The 23,097-nt window shown below is 46.3% G+C and overlaps 1 protein-coding gene across 1 annotated transcript in view; it reads right to left on the reverse strand.

The window, feature by feature from the left end:
* Positions 1-1,269: 1,269 nt before the first annotated feature.
* The window catches only part of LOC120383245 (zinc finger protein RFP-like), a 32,691-nt gene continuing 10,863 nt past the window's right edge, over positions 1,270-23,097 (reverse strand). Inside the window, exons 2-7 of the mRNA XM_039501111.1 lie at positions 20,071-20,166; positions 14,747-14,977; positions 14,064-14,086; positions 11,192-11,304; positions 8,943-8,993; positions 1,270-2,182 (exon numbers count right to left, since the gene is read on the reverse strand). Coding sequence (XP_039357045.1) covers positions 1,647-2,182; positions 8,943-8,993; positions 11,192-11,304; positions 14,064-14,086; positions 14,747-14,977; positions 20,071-20,166 — 1,050 coding nt within the window. The 3' untranslated portion in view covers positions 1,270-1,646. The remainder of the gene's footprint in view (positions 2,183-8,942; positions 8,994-11,191; positions 11,305-14,063; positions 14,087-14,746; positions 14,978-20,070; positions 20,167-23,097) is intronic.

Genomic DNA, 23,097 nt, shown 5'->3' on the forward strand with positions numbered 1-23,097 from the left:
TCTCTAACAGACTCACTGTGTTACTGCCATTATCTACTCTATTTTAGTCAATTGTTTTTCACTCCACTAAAAATGCATTTACTTAATTTTAACATACATGATTAAGATTTTTTTTTATTAAGAACAGGAATTTTAAAAAAAAATATTTTGGCATTTATGTGTGCAGATCACAATCATGTACATGACTCACTAACATTTGACTCCATCATTACTATTAGTATTGGACTTGGAACCACATTTATTTTTGTATGATTTTTAAGTTATTTTATAGATATAACTAAAAATACCATTTGAAAATAAGTGACCTTCATCTGCACAGTGTCTAAAATTATGTTTGTTTAGATAACTTTTTTTAAACTGGCACTGCTAACGTGAGTACAAGCTACACTTACATTCTAGAAGGATACTACTATTTGACTGTACCATTTTAAATAATGAGTCACAAAGCACAATGTGGGGCAGGACAGGTTAGGCATTTTAGAACTCACTTCTCAATTAATTAAATTTAATCATAATACAGAAATTTATGAAATGCATAGACCAGTAAAAAACTGAAATAACAGCACTGTAATCCTCAATGAACTTGGAAAGAATAAAATTACAGAGCATAGATGTGCCTTACACACTTCGACAGGAAGTACCAAGAAATAACAACAACAAAAACACCAATAATAATACAAGTGTGTGTGTTGGGGGAGTGTGAGAGAGAGACTATGTGTGAGAGCGTGTGTGTGCTGGGGAAATGTTGTATGCATGACAGAATATGTGTGCGTAAAAGTGTGTGTGTTGGGGGGAGTGTGTGTGTGATAGAGTGTGTGTGTATTGGGGGATTGTGTGTGTGAGAGTCTGTGTGTTGGGGGGAGTGTGTGCATGCCTGACTCTGGCATCACGCTGTCTCTTTAAGCAGGGTACACAGGATCCTGAACACTTGTTCAGATAGCAGCAGCTGCTGTGGGCAGCACTCACTCCTGAGCCAGCAGCAGGCAGGCTCTCCCTGTTCCCTGACCCAGCTCAGCGGCGACTGGGTATACAGGTGGGGGGAGGGGGACACCCTAACATCAGCCCCCAGCTCTGCACAGGAGACAGGCCCCTGGTCCGGAGCAGCTTACCCAAGAGCAGCTCTATGAGGAGTGGAGAGGAGGTGTGAGCAGCAGTGGAGCAGGATGGTGGGAGGAGGGGCAACCCTATCCCAGAGGCAGGCAGCAGTGCTCCCCTGAGCATGGCGCCCCAGACAGTGGCCCCCCTCACCCAGCTGGTGACTCCCTCCCTGCCCAGCCATGGCCGAGTCCCATCTCCAGAGATGTGCAATTGATGCTCCTTTTAAAAAAAAAAGTGTTAATTTGTTTTGAGTTAATCGCATGCCTTAACTATGATTAATTGACAGCCCTAGTAGAAAAGCTTGAACACTGGAAACACAAACACCCTGAAAGTTTGGAAACCAGAAGGCAAAGGAAAATAACGCAATATTAAAAAAAGATTTTAAAGCCAATCTCATCATTTTAGGAGGCCTGACACATCGTTTTTGAATGCTTGGGGCTGGCAAGACTAATGGCAATGTGTGATAGCTATAATTTATTATATTTTCCATGTCTTTGCTCTACTTAAGGTATCTCATATTGAGGGATACCCATTCCTCTGTCACAGTCTTATTGGTATGCATACCAGGGATCAAGTCTGTTTCTACTCTGAAATTCTACATGCCGGCTCCCAAAGAAGGGGATGATTTTCCCAGTGAAAGAGGCTGTGAAAGTAAAGATTGGCTCTCTTCCAGAAAATGTAACCTCATAAAATGTAACTTTCTCCCCTTCATAATCTAGATAAACCCCAATTTTGCTGGGGCCAGAAAGTAGGTTCAGAGGAGACTTAGGGGAGGTGAGGGCCCAGTACTTATTCGTTATATGCTCCAAAGCCCAGATCCCCTCCTTTGGCGTAGGGCTTATCACTCCCTGACCTATCACAGACTGTTTGGCAATGCCCAATACCCACTGATTTTTGTTCCCCACCTCCACTTCCCAGTAACATCTCCCTGAGGTGAAGCCCTTAGAGCCCAGCACACAGGGAGCAGGGTAAAACCTGTTCTGTTTCTCCAGAAATTCTGTGTGTTGGTATTCGTGTATCACACTCTCATCTGTGGACACGACAGAACAGGGATTTGCCAGGTCTGGATCCAGAGTGGCCTGCACTGCAAGAGGGGAGAGAGAGGAGGAGAGTGTTAAGGTCTGTTCTCACTGCAGCGTTAACCCAGGCCTTTACTCGGCTGCTGACCCTAATGCCCTTCCTGTCCAGATGCATAAACCCCGCACCTGAGTTCAGTGGTGCTTTCCACCCAGGCCAGCTGGCTTGGATGGGGAGCTGAGTTACAGCCTGGGTTCCACTTTCACTCTGGCTGGTGCCCTGCCCACCTTGCAGTGAGGGCACAGGCTAAACCATTCCAGTGCTGAGCCAGAGTCTGAGGCCAGAAGGGACAATCAGGTCATCTAGTTTGAGCCCCTGTATATCACAAGCCACCCACCCTACCCAGCACCCACACACCTAACCCAACAACCAACACTAGCCCAAAGCACCACAGTCCACAGCAGACTGGACTGTGATGTGCCACAGGCAGAGAACAGAAGGCACTGAGGTGCACCAGTGCCTGAGGCCCCCACAGTGCAAGGAAATGATTAAGTGAGATGCCCCCAGATGATTCTGGCAAGACCTGCACCCACATGCTGCAGAAGAAGAGGAAAGACCCCCAAGGTCCCTGCCAATCAGACATAGGGGAAATAGTCCTCCATTGCCTTCCCACAATTCCCCTGTGAAAGATAGGGCCCCACGACTCACTGGGAAAGAATTGCACAATAGCTCAGCTTACTGTGGCACAATCAGCCATGGGATGTGCTCCCAGAATTCCTAGTGACTCACATGGGGGAGAGCAGCACCAGTGAAGACATGGTAACTCAGGTCAGGGTCAGCAGTGTGGCTCCTCACAGCCAGCCCAGGCTAACCTGGGTGCTGACCCCAGGGCTCATGCTGCAGTGAAGACAGGCCTTTATAGGCTGAGCTCAGCTCTGGGGGAGGCTAGGACCATTTCTCATGCTCCCCAGTAGCCTTGTGCTGCCTGGGGCAGTCTCTGATAGTCCTGGGGCGCTGCCTGTTGGCTGACGTTGAGCAGGAAATTCACTGTCGTTACCTCCAGGCATCTAGGAGGTACTGTTGGGCGGGTGTGACAAAGTGGGAATTTTTGTAATATTTTAATGATGCCCATATGTGCCTCAGTTTCCTCTATTTGCTGCAAAGTTACTTAGTGGGTGAAAAGGGACTGTTTGCTCTGGGGAGAGGCTAAGACACAGGTGTGAGTGTCACCTCGCTCTCAGGGGCCTGAGGTCCCATATCAATGAAGCTCCTGAGAAGACAATGGCAAATCCAATTGCCCAGACATGGACACCTAGCAACCAACAACCCAGAGAGCGATGGACTTCCCCACCTCTCAGCAGGAAGGCTGAGCCGCATGTCCCCAGCTCAGGAACAAAGGACTGGGGTGAGGGTGTGAGGTGGAAGTTAAGTGTTGGCTGCAGGAAGCAGTTGGTGGCACACTTGGGAATCTAAGAAAGGAAATCAAATGGACAGGGAGACACAGCTTGAACAATGGGGTTCACCAGAGCTTGGCTGGGCTCTGGCTATCCAGAATGGATGATGTTGTTGTGATGTTGCACTCCATATATTTTATGGAAATATGCTTATGAGTGTGAATATGATGTAACTGGAACATGCTTTATGCAAAAAGGTCTCTTGTAAGGTATCATAACAAAGGTTATAACCTACTGAATATATTCCTCCTATTTGTATGTATGTATGTATCATTCTTGTATCTGAAGCTAGAAATATGAAGTATAACTCTGAGGTCCTATTGTAATTATGCAAAGTGTGGGCCATTAATAGTGGCTTAGAATCTTGATGACTCCCATTGACAAGGACAATTGGTTGTGAATGGGTTTATTTACCTGCAAGCCTTCCTGTGTACGTGTGGGCCAGCCTCTGGGTAATGAAGAATGAGGTCTCACAGGATATGTGACCATGTTACATGATACTGGAATCCATCTTAAATCTGGTACTTTTCCATTTAGAAGGAGGAGTGGGGACCCAGAGAGACAAAAGATTCCCGCCTTGTGCCAAAGCTATAAAAAGGGGGTGAAACAGAACAAAGGGGGCTCCCAGTCATGAGAGAACCCCTGCTTTCCACCTAAGATGTCTGCTGGAACTAACAAGGACTGTACCGGGGAAAGGATTGGGCCCAGACTAGGAAGGTGTCTAGTCTGTGAAAGAAGCTTATTGGAACATCTCTGAGGGTGAGATATTACCTGTAATCAGTTTCTTAATGTATTAGGCTTAGACTTGCGTGTTTTTTGCTTTATTTTGCTTGGTAACTTACTTTGTTCTGTCTGTTATTACTTGAAACCACTAAAATCCTACTTTTTATACTTAATAAAATCACTTTTGTTTATTAGTAAACCCAGAGTAAGTGATTAATACTTGGGGGGAGCAAACAGCTGTGCATATCTCTCTATCAGTGTTATACAGGGCAGACAATTGATGAGTTTACCCTGTATAAGCTTTATACAGAGTAAAACGGATTTATTTGGGGTTTGGATCCCATTGGGAACTGGGTGTCTGGGTGCTGGAGATAAGTAACCTGCTGAGCTGTTTTCAGTTAAGTCTGCAGCTTTGGGGGCGTGGACCAGACCCTGGGTCTGTGTTGTAGCAGGCTAAGGTGTCTGGCTCAACAAGACAGGGTTCTGGAGTCCCAAGCTGGCAGGGAAAATGGGCTTAGAGGTAATTTCAGCACATCTGGTGACAGTCCCAAGGAGATCTCTCTGACTGAACCTGTCACATCTATAAGTTTCATTTCTCTAGTCTACACTAACCAAAGGTTCCCTGTGCTGTGGTCCAGTTATCTAATAAACCTGTTTGACAATGCTGACTGAGTATCACTGCAGCGGTGCATTGCTCCTTAGGATTGTACAAGTCTCCCTCCGGGTGTATCTCAGTGAACAGAGCTCACTCTGTGAAGCAGGAGCGCAAGGGGCCCAGAGGTCCAGCCTCAAGGCAGTGAAGCCGCATGGCTTACCATGGAGGAATAGTGGGACCCTTAAGGGGGCTGGCACACTTACGGGGTTCCTCCCAGAGACTGTTCAAAAGCTGGGGCCATAGCACCAATCCTGTGGTTCTGTGACAAAGGGGATCTCTGCCTTCTCCCTGCTTCCCCTGGGGGTGCTCCACACCCAGCAGCAGAACAGAGCAGGGGCGGTGGCAAACACTAGGCAGAGGAAGTACAACTTCAGCTTTTCACACATTTCCACACTACCCTATTCCCCCCCCATCTCCTGGTGGAAAGTCCCCAGGCCAAGAGGAAGGCATGTGAGGTGAGAACTACTCCATCCACTCAGACCAGGAGAAAGGAGTGAGCAGCACTGCTGGAGAGACACCTGGCTCTCTGGCACAATGGCAATTAGACTCCCTGGTGGCACTAAATGTCCCCACCAGGGGATGTGTAAAGGTCATCCAAAGCTTGTGCACTACAGTCATTTTGGGGAGGGAACATGGTCTAGAAGTTACAGCAGCTTGGTTAGAAGCCAGGACTCCTGGGTTCTATTCCTGGCTCTGCCATGGACTTGCTGTATGACCTCAGGCACTACCTCGCTCTGTGCTCCAGCTTCCCTTAAATGTACAGTTCCCAGTACCACAGGAAGCACGTCCTACCCCACAGAGAGAGACAATGCTCCTTGAACTCTGGGCATGTCCAGACTAGGAAAATAGGTCCTCATTGAAAACACGTCATTCTACAGTTGACCCACCTGCTAATGCCTTTGAAAGGTACTAAATTGTGTCTGCACTAGTCACACTTAACAATGTGGTAGCTAGTCTGGTGAGGACCAGGTGTGGGGGTCAGGCCTGCCTCCTGTTGATTCCAGAGGGGCTAGTAAGACTCCTGGAGATTCTCAAACACATCAAAAAGCGGCTCCAGGCCTCAGAGCATTTCCTCCTTCCCCAGAACAGAAAGCAGATGGTCACTGCATGTTTGGGGTTCTATATGTGCCTGGGGTATTATTTTACAATGTTGATTTGGGGGTTTTCCTTGAAGGATTTGTTGCAGAGGGAAGCAGATATGGGATCTCTATGGAGAAAGGCAGTAGTCAGAGTTCTGGTCAGTGGATGGGAAGAGGAGGTTGCAGTCAGGGACCTTTATCCACCTACCCAGTAAAAAACCTTCCCTGCCAGGCCGTGGCTCTCAAGAGCAGGGGTTCCTAAACTGTGGGCCACAACCCAAAGGTGGGCCATGACACAGTCCTAGGGGTCCACCAGGGTCGATGTTAAGGTAATAATAATTGGAGATATACCAATCTCCTAGAACTGGAAGGGACCTTGAAAGGTCATTGAGTCCAGCCCCCTGCCTTCACTAGCAGGACCAATTTTTGCCCCAGATCCCTAAGTGGCCTCCTCAAAGATTGAGCTCACAACCCTGGGTTTAGCAGGCCAATGCTCAAATGCTCAAACCACTGAGCTATCCCTCCCTCGAGTGTTTTGGGAGGACACTGCATACATTTGTGGAGAGGCAGCTGGCAATAGCCCCCCCCCACCCGGGCTGGAGGAGCTCAGCACCCCCAGTGGGTGGCAGAGGGCAAAGTGGAGCCACTGGGAGGTGGGTGATGAGAAGGAGCTGGCCTTGAGAAGTGGTGGCTCCCAGGGCAGCTGGAGGGTTCATGGCCATTCCTGCTCCAAGTTGCCACACCCTGCAATCTGTGGCTCTCAGAGGGGGGATGAGTGCAGGCGAGCCCGGGGCTGGAGCCCATGGCCAGCTGGGTCAGGGTCAGGCAATGCTGCCCATAGCTGCCAGCCTGGTGGGGAGGGGTTGCCCCTGTGGAGCCAGCAGCCCAGCTCCTAGAGCCCCACTTCCCGTGGGCACAGTGGTCAGGGGGTGTATGGCCGGTGGAGCCCATGGGTTCAGAAATTCCTCTCTCTGCAGCCCAGCCCGGTTGGCTGGACAGCAACAGCTGCTGGCTGGGCACCCAGCTCTGAAGGCAGCATTGCTGCCAGCAGCAGCACAGAAATAAGGTTGGCATGTATTGTAACCCTTACTTCCGAGCTGCTGCTGCTGCTGGCAGTGGTGCTGCCAGTGCTCCAGAGGCAAGGAGTGGGCCTGGGGGCAAGGCTGTGGCAGGGGCTTCAGGCACTGGAGGCAGGCAGCCTGGGGGCAATGAGGGATGGGAGTGGAGCCCAGGGAGACAGCAGGAGCCAGGGGTGATGGGCTGCAGTGCCTATTTCAGCTGCACAGGTTGGCCTCAGATCGAAAGGTTGGGAAACCCCCACTAGAGGGGAAGGGGAACTAGAGCACAGGAGCTAGTGGGAGACGCTTCCTTGACTCTTTATTTCCCAGGTTTCAGAGGTTGAAGTCTGGGTTCATTTCATGTTCTGGAAGAGTACGAGGCACTGATGACCCAGTTGAACTCTGTGTCAATGATGCTTTTGGGCAGTGAAGCTTGTCTTTCATTTAAAACATAAAAAAAGAGCAATTTTCTAGTCAGTATAATTGCAGAGAGAAGCAGCAAAATGTGACCTGAGTGCACCCTAAAGGCTGTTGTGATTATTGAACCTAAACATTTACTCTACGTTCAATTGTAAATAGCATGTGACATCTTATGAACGTGCATAATAATTTTTGCCTGCTTCAGAATTAACCATAGAAAGTAGGTCAAGTTATTTTCAGGAAAGGATATCATGAACAAATGCAAGAAAACCAGACAGGGAGACTAGATTAGTCCAAACAAAAAGACCCTGCTGATATAGTTCAAAGACTGTTGAAATCATGCCTGGTAAAAACAAAAGACGTGGAACCAGAAATTAATGGACCAAAATTTGTGTGGTGGGTATTAGGCCTTATTGGACAAAGTGATGATAGATGAAGTATGCCAGCCGCTTTCCCCCTTTCTGGAATTCTTTAAAAGAGACTTCGGAAAAAAAATATTATCTCTCATCCCACCTAGCATCCCAGCTCATCTCATTTCACTCAACCCCAAGACGGAAGGACCAGATCAGACCAAAGGACTTTCTTCCCCAGAGGGAGGGCATTAAGTCTTGCTTTTATTTAAGGAGCCTTGTTTTCACCTGAGGGTCCTGGAAAGTTATCATGACATCCAGTCCTCAGCCCATCAGTGCAGACACCTAATTACAGATATCACAGAGGTATGTCAGAAAGAAAGGTTATTCTGCAAATCAGAGACTGATATTTTGCCTTGAAAAGGAAAGAGACTTTAGAGGTTTTGATTGGTTTCAGTGATTGTTTGTTTTGCATAATCCCTCAATTCCAGTTGCAATATAAATGCTTGTTTAATCTCTTTTATTTCTTGTGTTTGAGCAGTAAACTTTCAACTTTAGAATTCTTTTGGGTGTTTGCCAAAGAACTGAGTAAAACCAATTCCTATGCAGGACCCCCTCCCCTGTAAATATCACTGTTTTAATACTGGACAATGAAAGAATTTAACTATTTTGGCCCTTGAGATCAATACAAGGCTCAAAATCAGAAAGCCAACAAAAATAACCTGCAATATGCTATTTATTAGAATATCTCATGATTTTCAAGGGCTTGACTTCGATTTCTGAATGCTTAGGGTTGGCAATACTGCCCTTTGCAACACTAGAGCAACATAAAGGGGAGAGAATTTGCTCTCGCTTATTTTATATTTCAGTATAAATAACTGGAATTGCCAAACCCAATGTGAAACTCCTGCCTCAGTTCTGCAGGAGGTCGGACTAGATGACCTAATGATCCCTTCTAGCCTTTGAATCCAGGACTGTATATTGGTGAAAAACTCTCTTGTTTGAATTCAGAGACTTCTTCTAAAAATTAATACTGAGATTTTAATAAATAATAATTGTTGTAGGAAAATATCCTCATGAAAACTTACCCTCTTTCTCTGCCTTTGATATCAGAAAGCTCAGTTGATAGGGCAGGGACTCTAGAGAAAGAAAAGATCATATGAGAGGTGATATCCTCTTTTCTGGTAGGAAACTTAGGGCTGGATTCACAAAGAAACTTAGACGAGGCGACGCTCAGCATCACAACACCTAATGTGTAGGCACCTAGAAAATCAGTGTGATTCACAAAGCCTGACTCAGGTGCCAGGCTCCCTATACCATAAATGGGGAGAGAGATGTGCCTTGGAATGGGATTCACAAAATCCAGCATGCTAGGCGACTCCCTGCTTATGCCTGCCAGAGGGAAATGCCAAGGTGTGGGGGTGTGCTAAGCCACGTCCCTCTCAGGCAGTTCTGCAATGACTGGGTAGCAGTGTAGGTGCCTCCCTCTGCTTGGGATTCTCAGCTGTGAACCCTCTCTGGGTGTTCAGCACCTGTGCCATTTTTTGCAAGAAGCCTGGGGGGCAGGAGGGGGAAGGAAACCCTCCTGCCTCATAACTTTTAGCCCCATTGTTAGAGCACTTACCTGGTTCAAGTCAACTCTGTGCCGGACAGGGAGCAGGGATTTGAAATGGGATCTCCTGTCTCTCTGGGAGTGCCCTACTCTCTGGGCTGTAGGATATTCTGATTCAGGGTGCCCTCATGGTCACCTGTGGGAGAGGTTCCACTGGGGATAATCAATAAAGATCCATTGGGCCAGAGATTGAGAGAATCATGAGACTAACTCTGTAGCCGGGTGGCTAGAGCACCCCCCTGGGAGGTCCAGAAGCCAGCCCCCCTGCTCAATTATTTATATGCTGTGGATCAGCTTCAACAGGGGAGACTGAGGGAACCCATATTAGACCCCTGTTGGAATCCCTGCTCCCCCTCTGGCAGCCAGGGGATTTGCACTGGGGGTCTCCCACATCCCAGGTGAGTACCCTAATCACAGAGCTATAGGTTATAAGAGAGCTCCTCCTTCCCTATGGCCTGTTATTTTGGGTAAGTTCCCCTACAGGGCCTGATCCAGTAAGCGTGCTCAGAGCATGCGTCAGATTAGGCCCTGTAGGTGAGTTAGGAGGAGGAACACTTTCCTTTTCCCAGTTCATGTATCTCTCTGGGGCTTAGGTGTCCTGACAGCTAGACTGGGACTGCCGTGAGCGTGCACAGAGGCAGAAACACAAGCGCCTAGTGGACTTTTACTACAAAAATAGATGTGATGAGTGATTTTAGGCTCCTACAAGGTTTGGTTGCAGCTTAGTGGGGGCTTTGTGAATCCCAGTGGGGCCTGATGCTGGGATTTAGGTGCCTAAAATGTCAGTTAGACCCCTAAGTCCTTTTGTGAATCTAGCCCTCACCCTTTTCCTGCCTTTGGTCTCAGAGAGCAGGGTCTCTAGAGGAAGGAAGGATTGGAAAAAGGTGGTTTCATGTTGTCTTGACTTTGGTAACATTCCTACTGTTAATTAATGTAACTGCTTGAGAGAGAGAAGCTTTTGAGCTTACTCAGAGCTCTTCTTCAGCTCTGTGTAGCTTGAAAGCTTGTCTCTCTCACCAACCGGAGTTGATCCCATAAAAGATATTACCTCACCCACCTTATCTCTAATATCTTGGGACTGAGACAGCTACAGCAACACTGCATGTATCAGTGCTGTAATATGGAGAGACAGACAGAAGGAAAAGAATGCAGAATGAAAGGTAGATTGGAATGGAGACCAGTGAGGCCAAACTAAAGTGAAATCATCATCCCAAATATAATATCTTGCACCTCTCCATCTCCCTTTCTCCAAGGATCTCAAAGCACTGGGGGCATTCACTATCACAACAAGGTAGGTTGGCCATTATTTCCCCCTTTTTAAAGATGGGGAAACTTTTGGTACAGGCTCGGGGATTTTCAAAAGGGCTGAGGCCATTTGTGACCAATTCCCATTGAAAGTCAGTGAGAGATGGGTGCCTAACTCCCTTAGGCCCCTTTGAAAATCCCAGACAGGGAGGTTAAATTCAACAGTTTCTAAAACATCTGGTGATTTTGTGTGCCTGAAATTCTGAGTGGCAAATTTTGACACCTAGTGTTGGGTCCGAGACAATCCAAGTGAAGGCCTGGAGATTTTGCATAATCCCTCAGCCCTCCCCATCCCACCCAAAAAGACATCTAGCTCTACCAAGTTGTGAACTAATAGGCCAGAGTCCATCTCCTTCCACAGTCACAGAAGCACATCCTCATGTATCATAACTATAGCATGAACCCAGATAACTTAATTACCTTTGAATTTCTTCAGAGACTCCTGTAAACAAACATTTCGTTGGGAAGAGACGCTGAGTCTCTTTCCCAGGTCCTTTGGCACAGCCACTGGTTTCTGAAACGTCTTCTCACACCTAGACGGGGGAAAAAACATTCTTTGTTTTCTTTCTTTTCTGAGAATGAACAGGGGTGGATACTAGAGAAATTCCCCAAGACTCCATTTTGTATTCCTGACCTCCATTTTGAATAAGCAAGAGTCACTCCACCATTGGAAGTTGCAGCTCACATGGTGCTTCAAAAGTAGAGGAAAGGTCAGCTGTGGTAAACAAAATAGAATTGGTGGGAAAACCAAAGTAGGGGAAACAATGACTGCAGGCTAAAAATAGAACTAGCAGTGAGCACGTGTGGAATGTTTGAAATGTTGGTAATGAGCATATCCAGTAAAGATCTGACAGAAAGATATTAGCAATAGCATCCAAAAAGTTCTGACAGGACAGTATAAAAGGCAGCGTGTCAGTGGGCAGCAGATGGGAGTAGAGAGAAGAGTTAAGTGAAGAGTGGACGAGAGCAAAGGGGAGCAGAGAAGGATGCCTGAAGAAGAAAGCAGCAGCAGTAGCAGAGTGTCCTCTCTAGCAGCACACCTGAAGAATCAGTAGCAGCATGCCAGTTACACTAATACTACACTATAATTATATGTATGTGTGTGAGAGGAGGGGTTAAAAAAGATGTGTAAGGGTGTATTGATTGTGAAAGGAATGTACCTATGTACATAGGTGCTGGAACTAGGAGTGCTGAGGATGCTGTAGCACCCTCTGGCTTGAAGTGGTTAGAACATAAGAATGGCCCTACTAGGACAGACCAAAGGTCCATCTACCCCAGTATCCTGTCTTCCAACAGTGGCCAATGCCAGGTGCCCCAGAGGGAATGAACAGAACAGGTAATCATCAATTGATCCATCCCCCGTCGCTCATTCCCAGCTTCTGACAAACGGAGGCTAGGGACACCATTCCTGCCTATCCTGGCTAATAGCCATTAATGGACCTATCCTCCATGAATTTATCTAGTTCTTTTTTAAAGCCTGTTACGGTCTTGGCCTTCACAACATCCTCTGGCAAGGAGTTCCACAGGTTGACTGTGTGTTATGTGAAGAAATACTTCCTTTTTTTTGTTTTAAACCTGCTGCCTATTCATTTCATTTGGTGATCCCTAGTTCTTGTGTTATGAGTAGTAAACAACACTTCCTTATCTACTTTATCTACACCAGACATGATTTTATAGACCTCAATCATATCTCCCCTTAGCCATCTCTTTTCCAAGCTGAAAAGTTCCAGTTTTATTAATCTCTCCTCTTATGGAAGCCATTCCATACCCCTAATCATTTTTGTTGCCCTTTTCTGAACAGTATTCAAGGTGTGGGTGTACCATGGATTTATATAGAAGTAACATGATATTTTCTGTCCTATTTGCTATCCCTTTCTTAATTATTCCCAGCATTCTGTTCGCTTTTTTGATTGTCGCTGCACATTGAGTGGATGTTTTCAGAGAACTATCCACAATGACTCCAAGATCTCTTTCTTGAGTGATAACAGTTAATTTAGACCCCATCATTTTATATGTATAGTTGGGATTATGCTTTCCAATATGCATTACTTTGCATTTATCAACATTAAAGTTCATCAGCCATTTTGTTGCCCAGTCACCCAGTTTTGAGAGATCCTTTTGTAGCTCTTCGCAGTCTGCCTGGGTCTTAATTATCTTTAGTAATTTTGTATCATCTGCAAATTTTGCCACCTCACTGTTTACCTCCTTTTCCAGATCATTTATGAATATGTTGAATAGGACTGGTCCCAGTACAGACCCCTGGGGGACACCACTATTTACATCTCTCTATTCTGAAAACTGACCATTTATACCTACCCTTTGTTTCCCATTGTAAACTCTGTATATAGTTTGGTTCAATGGCTCTCAACATCCTCACTATAAAAATTGTTCCAACACCACTGCCTATGTAAAGTTTAAAGTATAAGAACTGCTGTCAGTGACCTGTGGCAGACTGGCCATCGTAACAGGGCACAGCCACTATGAATCATCTCAACTGACTTACTGCGGTTTGGGGTGCTTTTTTACTTGCTGTAAGAGATTTGTGTTTTAGATTATTATTGTATTAGGGATTGTTGTTTGCACCAATAAAAAGGTGTCTTGTTTGGAAGGAACACTTTCTTGTGTCGATCATTCATTTATTGAAAGACTGTATCAGTGTCCTCCAGGTATTTCCTTATGCACCCTGGAGACCCGTACCTAAGGAAAACAGTTTCATTAGTAGGTGGGTTGTTTTAAGGGAACCCTTGGTAAACCCAGGAGAGGGCAATAGGTGAGCTATTCCGGGGATCCCTAAATCTGTTTTCAGGGAAACAGGGCTGCTGTCTAGTGGACTAGTTGTGAATCTGTAATCCCACTGGTGAGTCAACTGGCCTCCTCACAGGAGTATTTAGTTGCTAGCTCCCATTTGAGGATCTAAAGGGAGTAAGGGGTTCACAAGCTGCCCCCCCAGACAGAAGGGTCTAATGCCATGGGAAAGAATGCCCCAGTGGTTAAGGGGTTGCTGTAGGCCGCTGGAAACCTAAGTTCCTCTCCTGGCTCTCCCACAGACTCCCTGTGTGACCTCGGGCAAGTCACCTAAAGGTGCCTACACGGATTTTCAAAAGCACCTAACCAAGCTAGGCTCCCATCTGCCTCTGATTGCAATGGGAGGTGCTTAACTTGCTTAGCTGCTTTGGAAAATCCCACTAAACACCTGTCTACATCTCAGGTGTCTAAATACCCTTCCAAATCTGACCCCTGGCATCCAATCCCCTTCCAGCATTGTGAGGGGGAGTGGGAATGAGCTACGTACCTGCTCCAGGTGCTTTTGATATCCTAGAAGAAAGAGAGAGAGAAAATAGAGCTCAGTCCCACATGGCACAAGTTGGGGATCCCTCTTGTCCCTAGTTGAGCTTCAGATGCAGTTATCTGTAGTTAGCAATTTTAAAAGTCCATTCACATACTTACATGGAATGTGGCCCCTAAGCATGCACCCATAATTGTGGGTTTTCTTCTTCTAAATTCTATTTTGCCTGTGCTCATGGCACCTGCTCAAACAGACTAATCAGACACATGAATCCTTGACTTGCACACGTGACTGCTTTTTACGGAGTGATTGCCTTTCGCATGCTAAAAGCTCCATGTACACGATTCTGGTCATCAATTCAGGAAGTCAGATTAATTTCCATTGTTTAACAGGCCCTAAAGAGAGCTTTACTTTCCTAATCTCCCACTTCCTATAAACGGTGCCCTTTATTGTTTCCACATGATATATCAAAAAGGCCGGAGACATTTGCTTTTAAAACAGCAAAACTCTGTTTTTCACACTGGACATATTAGAAATGTCAAAACTCGTTTTCCCTAATTTTACTAAAGGACACGCTGACGGTCTCCATTGTGGAGTGGGAGCTCTCCAAGAATTTAATAAACTCCAAAGTTAATCAGTCCAAATCTCTCCTTTCCCTTTGCAGTGATCTGGGTGTCTAACTATCTCACCTGCAGGAATTCACTTGTTGGCTGCTGACACTTCTTTTCTATCTCACTGATCAAGTCACTCAGACGAGAAATCTCCTCAGACAGTTTGGTGACATTTTCATCCTGCATCTTCACAGTCTCCTTGTCAAGCTCTTCCAGCCAGGCCAGCAGAAGTCGCTCTTGTGCCTCCAGAAAGAGTCGCACTTGCTCAAATTCAGACACAATCTTCTGCCTCTCAGCTTCTATCTTTCCCTGTAATGAAGAGACACAAACAGGGAAAGGACAGGTCAGGGACATGGAGAGAGTCTGAGGACAGTTCTTAGAACCCTCTTTTCATTTCAGCCTACTAAGAACATACGGTTGAGATTTCAGGAGAACATGCCTGTTGATACTAGAGGGAAGATTTTCTGAGCCTCTCAGCTGGCCAAAATGTATAACATGTTCAGAAGTATCTTTGTGACATAGGAGTCCAATTCCCATTCTCAAAGGTCACTTTTGGTGCTTAGGAGCCTAAGTTTCTTTGAAAGTGACTTTTGAAAATAGGATTCAGGGTGAATTTTTCAGAAGCAGGAAAATCATTTTGGAGTTTAAACCCATTTAAAATGTAAAGGACCTGCTTTTTCAAGATATTTGAGTGTCTAAAGATGCAGATAGGCCCCTAGACGGATTTTCAATATCACTTAGGTGCCTAACTCACCTTGACTACAGAGGACATTACCTAACCTACGTAGTTGCTTTCAAAAATCTCACTAGGCACCTCATAGCATTTTTAAGCATCTAAATACCTTTGATAATCTGGTCCTTAGCTACTTGCAAAATTGTTAGCCTTAGGCTCTGAAATCATTTAGGCACTTTTAAAAATGTTACCCAATATCTCTAAATGATGAGTTTTCAGGTATGAGTTGCTTAGTATATTTTGTTTATAATCTCCAGCTCTTACACATTTCATCCGGCATTTTGTTAATTACATTGTCCCAGAGGAAACCAGTCATGTCTGGTGGTTATTGATGGGGATTCGGGGGAGGATTTCAAAGGTACAAAATAGCTGTTAGGTGCCTAAGTCCTATTGAAAGTCAATGTGAATTAGGCACCTTATCCCCATATGTGGTTTTGAAAATCAACCCTGATATCACCGCTGTAGCTGAATTTGGCCCCACTGATGTTTGGGGAATAAGATCAATGCTTTGAGTTGAAACTGGAAGCCAATGGAGGAATCAGACCAAAGGGATAATAAACACAAACATGATCTCACCCTGTAAAGCAGGGGTGGGCAAACATTTTGGCCTGAGGACCACATCGGGGAATAGAAATTGTATGGCGGGCCATGAATGCTCACAAAATTGGGGTTGGGATGCGGGGTGTGTGTGTGCGGGTTCTGAGGTGGGGCTGGGGATGAGGAGTTTGGGGTGTAGAAGGGTGCTCTGGGCTGGGGACAAGGGGTTCCGAGGGCGGGAGGGGGATCAGGACTGGGGCAGGGGTGAGGGAAGGGGTACAGGTTCTGGCTGGGGGTGCAGGCTCTGGGGTGGGGTTGGGGATGAGAAGTTTGGGGTGCAGGGAGGTGCTTCGGGCTGGGATTGAGGGGTTTGGAGAGTGGGAGGGGGATCACGGCTGGGGCAGGGTGTTGAGGTGCGGGGTAGGGTGACCAGATGTCCCGATTTTATAGGGACAATCCCGATTTTGGGGTCTTTTTCTTATATAGGCTCCTATTACTCCCACCCCCATCCCAATTTTTCACACTTGCTGTCTGGTCACCCTAGTGTGGGGAGAGGCTCAGGGGGTGCAGGCTCTGAGCAGCACTTACCTCAAGTGGCTCCTGGAAGCAGTGGCATGTTCCTTCTCCAACTCCTATGCAGAGGCACAGCCAGGTGACTCTGCACGCTGCCCCATCTGCAGGCACTGCCCCTGTAGCTCCCATAGGAGCGCATAGGAGCCGTAGCGGGGCCACGGTGCGGCTTCCGGGAGCCCCATGGTGCGGCCCCCGACACAGCGCTCCAGCCAGAGCGCAGCCGAGCCGCGTGGTGCGACCCCTGACCCAGTGCCCCAGCCACAGTGGGGCTGAGCCACGTGGTGCGGCTTGTGGTCCAGCTTAAAACAGCTCGTGGGCTGTAGTTTGCCCACCCCTGCTGTAAGGGTATGTCTACAATAGGCAAAGCACTTGAGGCTATCTGGGTGTTATCGAATACATTATAGCTAACCTTGACTTTGCTCCTAGTCAGCACCTTTTACCTCAGTTTAAAGGGGCAAAGTGAACCCTAGACATCACACTAGGTTCAAATAAAGGTAAGTTTTAAATGTTTGCATGCCAGGGGTTTGCACCAGTATAAAAAGACTAGGGCTGTCAAGAGATTAAAAAATGTAATCACGATTAATCCCACGATTAAAAAAATTAATACCAATTAATGGCACGATTAATCACGCTGTTGAATAATAATAGAATACCATTTAGTTAAAGATTTGTGGATGTTTCCTACATTTTCAAATATATCTATTTCAATTACAACACAGAATAGAAAGTGTATAGCGCTCACTTTATTTTTTATTACAAATATTTGCACTGTAAAAACCAAAAGAAACAGTATTTTTCAATTCCCCCATTATAAGTACTGTAGTGCAATCTCTTTATCATAAAGTTGAATTTACAGATGTAGAATTATGTACAAAAATAACTGCATTCAAAACAAAACAATGTAAAACGTTAGTGTCTACAAGTCCACTCAGTCCTACTTCTTGTTCAGCCAATCGCTCAGACAAACAAGTATATTCACATTTGCGTGAGATAATGGTGCCCCCTTCTCGTTTACAATGTCACCTGAAAGTCAGAACAGGCATTTGCATGGCACTGTTGTATCTAGCGTCACAAGAAATGTATGTGCCAGATGCGCTAAAGATTCATGTGTCCTTTCATGCTTTAACCACCATTCCAGAGGACGTGTCCATGGTGATGATGGGTTCTGCTCGATAATGATCCAAAGCAGTACATCATTTTCATCATCTGAGTCAGATGCCACCAGCAGAAGGTTGATTTTCTTTTTTGGTGGTTCAGGTTCTGTAGTTTCCGCATCAGAGTGTTGTTCTTTTTAGACTTCTGAAAGCATGCTCCACACCTCATCCCTCTCAGATTTTGGAAGGCACTTCCGATTCTTAAACCTTGGGTCAGGTGCTGTATCTTTAGAAATTTTACACTGGTAACTTCTTTGTCTTCTGTCAAACCTGCAGTGGAAGTGTTCTTAAAATGAACAACATGTGCTGGGTCATCATCCAAGACAGCTATAACATGAAATATATGGCAGAATGCAGGTAAAACAGAACAGAAGACATACAATTCTCTCCAAAGGAGTTCAGTCACAAATGTAATTAACGCATTATTTTTTGGAAGCATGTTTTCTGGAATGGTGGCCAAAGCACGAAGAGGCATAAAAATGTTTAGCATATCTGGCACATAAATACCTTGCAATGCCAGCTACAAAAGTTCCATGTGAACACCAGTTCTCACTGTCAGGTGACACTGTAAATAAGAAGAAGGCAGCATTATCTCATTACATTGAAAATGTAAACAAACTTGTTTGTCTTAGTGATTGGCTGAGTAAGAAGTAGGACTGAGTGGACTTGTAGGCTCTAAAGTTTTACATTGTTTTGTTTATGAGTGAAGTTATGTAACCAAAAAAACTACACTTGTAAGTTGCACTTTCACAATAAAGAGATGGCACTGTAAATATGATAAAAGAAATAGTATTTTTCAAGTCACCGTATACGAGTACTGTAGTACAAACTTTTGTAATAAAAAAGAATAATATAAAGTGAGCACTGTACACTTTGTATTCTGTGTTGCAATTGAAATTAATATATTTGAAAATGTAGAAAAACATCCAAAAATATTTAATAAATTTCAATTGGTAATCTATTGTTTAATAGTGTGATTAAAGCTGTGATTAATTGCGATTAATTTTTTAAATCACGATTAATTTTTTTAGTTAATCACATGAGTTAACTGCGATTAATCTACAGTCCTAATAAAGACATTACATTAAAAATTTATTTAAGGTAGGTCTACACTGCACAAATCTCAACTGCCAGATCAGAATCTGTCAGCAGCAACCCTATGGAGCAACGAGTGGTTGACTAAAGATGTTTCAAATGGTTTCCTTGTCACTGATCCGACTGTTCGACCTCCTGAATTTGACCTGCCACATTACCTTTGAACTCTGCTGAACAGGTTCCGAACTGGCCAAGGAATATGCACAGCCAGCCTCTACACATGGGGTCTGCGTGGCAACCCGCTTTGTCACTGTGGCTTCCCTCAGTCAATGGCACATGTTGTCAACGAGTGTCAACTGACTAGATTTCATGGTGGCCTTAGGGCCCCTACATTGTGCTGATGAAGCTGCTGGTGGGTGTCTTGGAAGCACTGCAAAAGAAGAAGACTGAACAAATGTTATGGTGTTGTGTAGAGTACATACACTACACACCTGCCCCCTACCATCCCCCAGCAGTGTTGACAGTGAGGCTTTGCTTAAGCAAGTAGAGAGGAGACATGCCTGAACCCTAAGGGTATATGCCCTACATGTCTCTCTACATGTCCAAACAATACCTCCCCCAGCTACACTGTTATTTTTAGCAGTGTAATGTCCCGCTGCCTCCCCAGTACTGGAGCCTTTCTCCACCACATGGAGCTGACAGAGCCTTTCCTCGCTGCCTCCCCACCAGGGGCGGCTCCAGACCCCAGACTTTCACTGCTGCCAGAGCTTTTCCCTGCCAAAGACATCAGCAGTGGAGAGCAGGGGCGGCTCTAGACATTTCACTGCCCCAAGCATGGCAGCATGCCAAGTGCGTGCTTAGGGCAGCATGCCGCGGGGGGCGCTCTGCTGGTCCCCGGGAGGGCGGCAGGCAGGGCTCCAGTGGACCTCCCGGTGGAGCTGCGGGACCAGCGACCGGCAGAGCGCACCCCGCGGCATGCTGCCGTGCTTGGGGCAGTGAAATGTCTAGAGCCGCCCCTGCTCTCCACTGCTGATGTCTTTGGCAGGGAAAAGCTCTGGCAACAGTGAAAGTCTCCAGCAGTGGGGAAAAGCTCTCTGTGGCAGGGAAAGTTCTGGCAGCTCCACTGCCTCCCCCTGCTGAAGCCTTTTATTCATGCGTGTAGCTATACACCACAGTGTGGACAGAGCCTGCTTTTCACTGGGGTGTGTCACTACACATACCCTATAGGCCGCCCCAGTGGTGTGCAGTGTAGATGTAGCTGTAGCTAAATCAGAGCAATGCTGTGTATGGACAAAGGCTGACACTCTCCTACAGAGAGAAATACCAACCCTGATGGATGTGACTGCTGGATCATAACAATGGGGACCTACCAGATATTCCTGGCTTTGCTTCTCTCCATCCTGTCTCCACTCCAAAAGTTCTTCTCTCTCTTTCTTCAGAGTGTTCAATCGGGTTTGAATTTGTCCCTGTGGCAAGGAAAACAATTGGGGGGTGGGGAGTCAGGTGGCTGAGGAGTCTTTCCTCACAGATATATTTATATACACTGCTGCACAGATTTCATGATATGAGGCTGGGATTTTCAAAGAAGCCTCATGGAGTTGGGCTCTCAGCTTCCGTTGACTTTCCGACTCCCTCCTGGGCTGGTCAGCACCAGGCTGCCCCACAGACAGGACTCCTGGCAATATCACAATTGCCTCTTGAGAGGTGGGAAATTCCTGTTCAAATCCCTTTTCATCAGGCAGAGGGAGAACTTGAACTGGAGTCTCCCACATGCCAGGTGAGTGCCCTACTCCCTGGCCTAATGGTTATGAAGAAGGCCTGCTGCCTCCTTCCTGACTGTTTTGTGTGTGACACAGGCGCAGAACTCCATCTTGCCAGAAGCAGTGTAGGTGTCTAAGCCACCTGACCCCAGGAGAGGGGATCCCAGGTGTGGCTCACAAATTTTCCTACACCAAACTCAGAGGGGGCGGGATTTAGGACACACCGTTCTCATCAGCATCTCCCATTGGCTAGCTTAGTGACTCCCGACCTAGCATACTGGCTTTTGTGAAAGCTTCTCTCTCCCCATGCATTGTATAGGGAGCCCAGGTGCCTAATTCAGGTTTGTTGATCCAAACTGTACCATTGCATCACTATGGATAGAAATTCCATGCTTGAATAGTAAGAGTTTAGCAGTAAGAATATACTACCGACCACCTGACCAGGATGGTGATAGTGATGGCGAAATTCTCAGGGAAATTAGAGAGGCTACAAAAACAGAAAACCCAGTAATAATGAGGGATTTAAGCTATCCCCATATTGACTGGGTATGTGTCACCTCAGGACAGGATGAAGAGATAAAATTTCTAATCACCATTAATGATGGCCTCTTGAAGCAGCTAGTCCTGGAACCCACAAGGGAAGAGGCAGTTCTTGATTTAGTCTTTAAATCATGATTTGAGGACTTCAGCAACTCAGCGAGATTCATCCCTTCCGGCCTTAAAGTCTATGAGTCTAGTCCTAAGTGGAACACAAGATCTGCTCTAAGAGGTGAATTTAGTTGAACTGCTCAGTAATAGGGACCATAACGTAATTAAATTTAACATCCTTGTATGGGGTGTGACAGGGTGTATCAGGACCCTGAGGCCCCCTGCTGGAGACCCCGTGGTCCTAGCACACCCCGCCCCAGAAAGAGTAGTAGAGGCGAGTCCTTCAAGCAGCCTAGAGATACTACAGGGAAGCAGCCAATCAGGGAGAGGCTGCAGGGATCAGCCAATCAGAGGGTTGCAGACCCATATAAAAGGAGCTGCAGTCAGTGCACAGTTCAGTTCCTACCTGAAGCTAGAGGGATGAGGGTGGTGTTCCTGGGTGGCTGAAGGGACTTTAGCTCCTTGACCAGAGTCGTTGCTGGCAGGGACCAGCGGAGCAAGAAGGAGCTGCTGGTACTGAGCTCAAGATTGCCCTGGGGTAAGGGTGAAGCATTTGTGAAGGTGCTGGGGCTGGGGCTACAGGGAAGTGGCCCAGGGAACCACAGTAGCACCGTGAGCAATAAAGGGATTCAGCACATGGTTGCTACTTATAGGGTACTTGGGTAGGGACCTGCAGCAGGCATGGGCCTGGGTCTCTCCCACTGGCCACAGGTGGAGTGGCCTAACCCCAGAGAGGGGAGTTGAATTAAGCACTGAGGAAGAGAGTTGGGAAGGCTCAGAGAAGGGGCTGAATATTGAACTTTGATACACCCCCGGAAGGGGGCTTGAACTGTTTAGTGACCCAGCTGGAGATCTGGGACCAGAAAGGCCAGAGAGGGCAAAGACTCTCCAGGGAGGAAGCCCTAGGGGCACTGCTCCACGTCAGAGCAAGGGACAATACTTGAGCAAACCCAGAAGAGGCTGACAATAATTGAGGGTACTGTGATAGGGCCAGTGAACAGTTTGAGACCTGAGCCCGAGCCCAAGGCAGGGCTGCAGGCAGACATCAAACAGGGTACTGCAATACCCCCTGTTGGACTACCTAAGGCCCAAAGCCCAGGGAGGACTGCAGGAAGAGAGACACCAACTGAGGGGTGCTGTGATAGGCCCCTATTGAACTGTGTACCCCGGTAGGGGATTGTTTTGTTTGTGTTGTTTCACATATCAGATGTATGTGGCTTGGCAGGAGGGCTGGGTAGCTGAAGACCTACTGAAATTAGAGAGTGCAGGCACACACACTCGGCCAGAAGGAGCTCACGAAAGGTGAGTGAGCCCCGTTACAGGCGGAAATTCCCAAGAAGCCCATCAAAGTAACATTTAACTTCAAAAAGGAGAACACCACAAAAATTAGGAAGCTGGTTACATGGAAATTAAAAGGAATAGTCACAAGAGTGAAGTGCCTGCCAGCTGTATGGAAACTATTTAAAACACCATACTTTTTTTTTTTTTTAAATTTATAGTAAGAAAGCCACACAAAAAAAATGCTACCATGGCTAAAGAACAGAGTACAAGAGGTGATTAGTGGCAAAAAGGCATCCTTTAATAACTGGAAGTCAGATCCTAGTGAGGAAACAGAAACTCTGGCAAGTCAAGTGTAAAAGTAATTAGGCAGGCCAAAAAAAAATTTGAATAGCAACTAGCAACACAAAACTAACAGCATTTTCTTTTTATTTTAAGGACATCAAAAGCAGGAGGCCTGCCAAACAGTCATGGGGCCTCTGGACAATCTACGTGCTAAAGGAGCACTCAGGGAAGACAAGGATTTGTTCTGGGTCTGGTTCTGTTCAATATCTTCATCAATGATTTAGATAATGGCATAGTTTAAAGTTTGTGGATGATACTAAGCTGGGAGGGGCTGCAAGTGCTTTGGAGGGTAGGATTAAAATTCAAAATGATCTGGACAAACTAGAGAAATGGTCTGAAGTAACTAGGATGAAATTCAATAAGGAC

The sequence above is a fragment of the Mauremys reevesii genome, linkage group 15 (genome assembly GCF_016161935.1).
Source record: "Mauremys reevesii isolate NIE-2019 linkage group 15, ASM1616193v1, whole genome shotgun sequence".
In the NCBI taxonomy this organism is placed as follows: domain Eukaryota; kingdom Metazoa; phylum Chordata; order Testudines; family Geoemydidae; genus Mauremys; species Mauremys reevesii.